This window comes from Branchiostoma floridae, chromosome 19 (assembly GCF_000003815.2).
Source record: "Branchiostoma floridae strain S238N-H82 chromosome 19, Bfl_VNyyK, whole genome shotgun sequence".
Lineage (NCBI taxonomy): Eukaryota > Metazoa > Chordata > Leptocardii > Amphioxiformes > Branchiostomatidae > Branchiostoma > Branchiostoma floridae.
Window position 1 is genome coordinate 2,145,428 of NC_049997.1, and position 1,805 is coordinate 2,147,232.

The window sequence follows — 1,805 nt, forward strand, 5'->3', positions numbered from 1 at the left end:
CAAAGGCATATGCAAGATATCGTAGTGTGTTCCAAACTTTTACCATAGAATGAAATATCTAAAATGATTAACTTTAAGACTCCTTTCTATTTCGATTGAAACATTTCTTTCATAAGATAAAAGCATTGGCCAAGAGAACCTACGACGTCTCTTCAGATGGGAAAAACAATACAATGTACTAGTATTTGAAAGACAATAACGTTACAAGCGGTAACGTTACACATCGAAAACTATCTATCTAATCTATTATTGACCTACCCTGGGAAAACGCAGACTCCTAACGAGGCACGCAAAGTTTACCGATCCCTACAACACGCACGCACGGGACACCCGCCGCCTAACACCCGCCGGCCCTCGAACCAGCTGGCCCCTACTACCACTTGCAGCGATGTTGGGGACCGGCGTAAGTGGGGCCAGCTGGTAGTGGGGCGGGTGCATAGAGGCTGGAGGGCGCGCGTTAGGCTGGGGATCGGTAACTCTTATTTGCGAAGCTTCTCGAGCAGGTTTCCCAGGGTATTATTGACCACATCGCCTACTAACCTGCAGAAGTTGATGGCTCTGTCCCCCAGTTGTGGGAAGAAGTACATGCAGACGAAAACTGCAAGTCCCAGCACTGTGCACAGCACGAACACCAACCATAACAAGATCACCAACAGGGCTACTGCGATCTCTAACAACATCTTGAACATGCCTAATATTTATAAGGAACATGAACGTTCTCAAGATAGCGATCAGCAAGGCGTCTTGGTCACTAAGGCAACAACTGTTTGAAGACTTTTAGGTATCTGATAAGGTTGTTCTGTATTACTACACTCTAGGTGTACTGTGGTCTCCTTGTATTCCTATACTTCCAAACTGAGTCATAAAGTCAGATGTCCCCAACGCTTACGTGTACTTCCGGGTTTTCAACATGCAACAGTTTCAGGTGTTGGTTTTCCTCAAATGATACAGTCAAAGTGTCGTGTTTGTGCTTCATTAATGATGAAGCTTGTCCCAGGAAACAGTCAGCTCCTCGTCCTTCTAGATTTGTCCGATCGTGAAGAAATGATATTTTGCAGACTTCTGTTGACGATGTTGTTGTGGGAGGGTACTAGGGTGGGATCTTGGGATGACCAAGTTGAGTCATTCAAACGTTAATCTCACGTTTGCTCAATTTCTAACGATCTTAAATCGACGAGATGATCCTTGGTGAAACACCACCTCCCCAAGATCAAAAGTTGAACATCTGTGGCTATGAAAACTGAAGAAAACACCAGGCGCACAATTACAAGTCGACTACAGATAACCTTGCTTCCGCACAGCTGACTATGGGTCAAAGGTCAGCCAGACCAAAATGGCTGCCACGGGTGTGTTGGCGATAGGGTTTGTCGGTTTGTTGGCAGTTTTCGCGCTGCTGAGGTTGTTCTTCGTGTTCAGAGGATTGGGAAAAGACAGAAAACCCTTGGCAAGATCCGATGGCACCATCAGGACGTTAGTTGTTGTCGGTTCAGGTGAGAAATACGCGTTAAGCCTCGGGGGGAGGGGCGAACGTTAACGGGACTGTCCTGCGAACTTTGAGCGTTTACAATTCCGATCTAAGCTAAATTTTCACGTTTAGTATAAACTTTATGATATCTTTATATTGCACATTTGCAGGAGGCCACACAACTGAGGTTCTACGTCTCATGAGTGGGCTGTCAGACACGTATTCCCCGCGCTATTACATCATCGCTGAGACAGACCAAATGAGCGAGGAAAAAGTTCACAGGTTCGAGAGAGGAAAACATCCAGGAAAGAAGGGCGTGGTAAGTCTGCCATTCATAGCT

The 1,805-nt window shown here is 45.9% G+C and overlaps 1 protein-coding gene across 1 annotated transcript in view; it reads left to right on the forward strand.

Annotated features, from left to right (window-relative positions):
* The first annotated feature begins 497 nt into the window (after positions 1-497).
* Positions 498-1,805, forward strand: part of LOC118407060 (UDP-N-acetylglucosamine transferase subunit ALG14 homolog) — a 1,544-nt gene continuing 236 nt past the window's right edge. The window contains exons 1-2 of the mRNA XM_035807478.1: positions 498-1,490; positions 1,636-1,802. Of these exons, the coding sequence (XP_035663371.1) occupies positions 1,334-1,490; positions 1,636-1,802 (324 nt within the window). The 5' untranslated portion in view covers positions 498-1,333. The remainder of the gene's footprint in view (positions 1,491-1,635; positions 1,803-1,805) is intronic.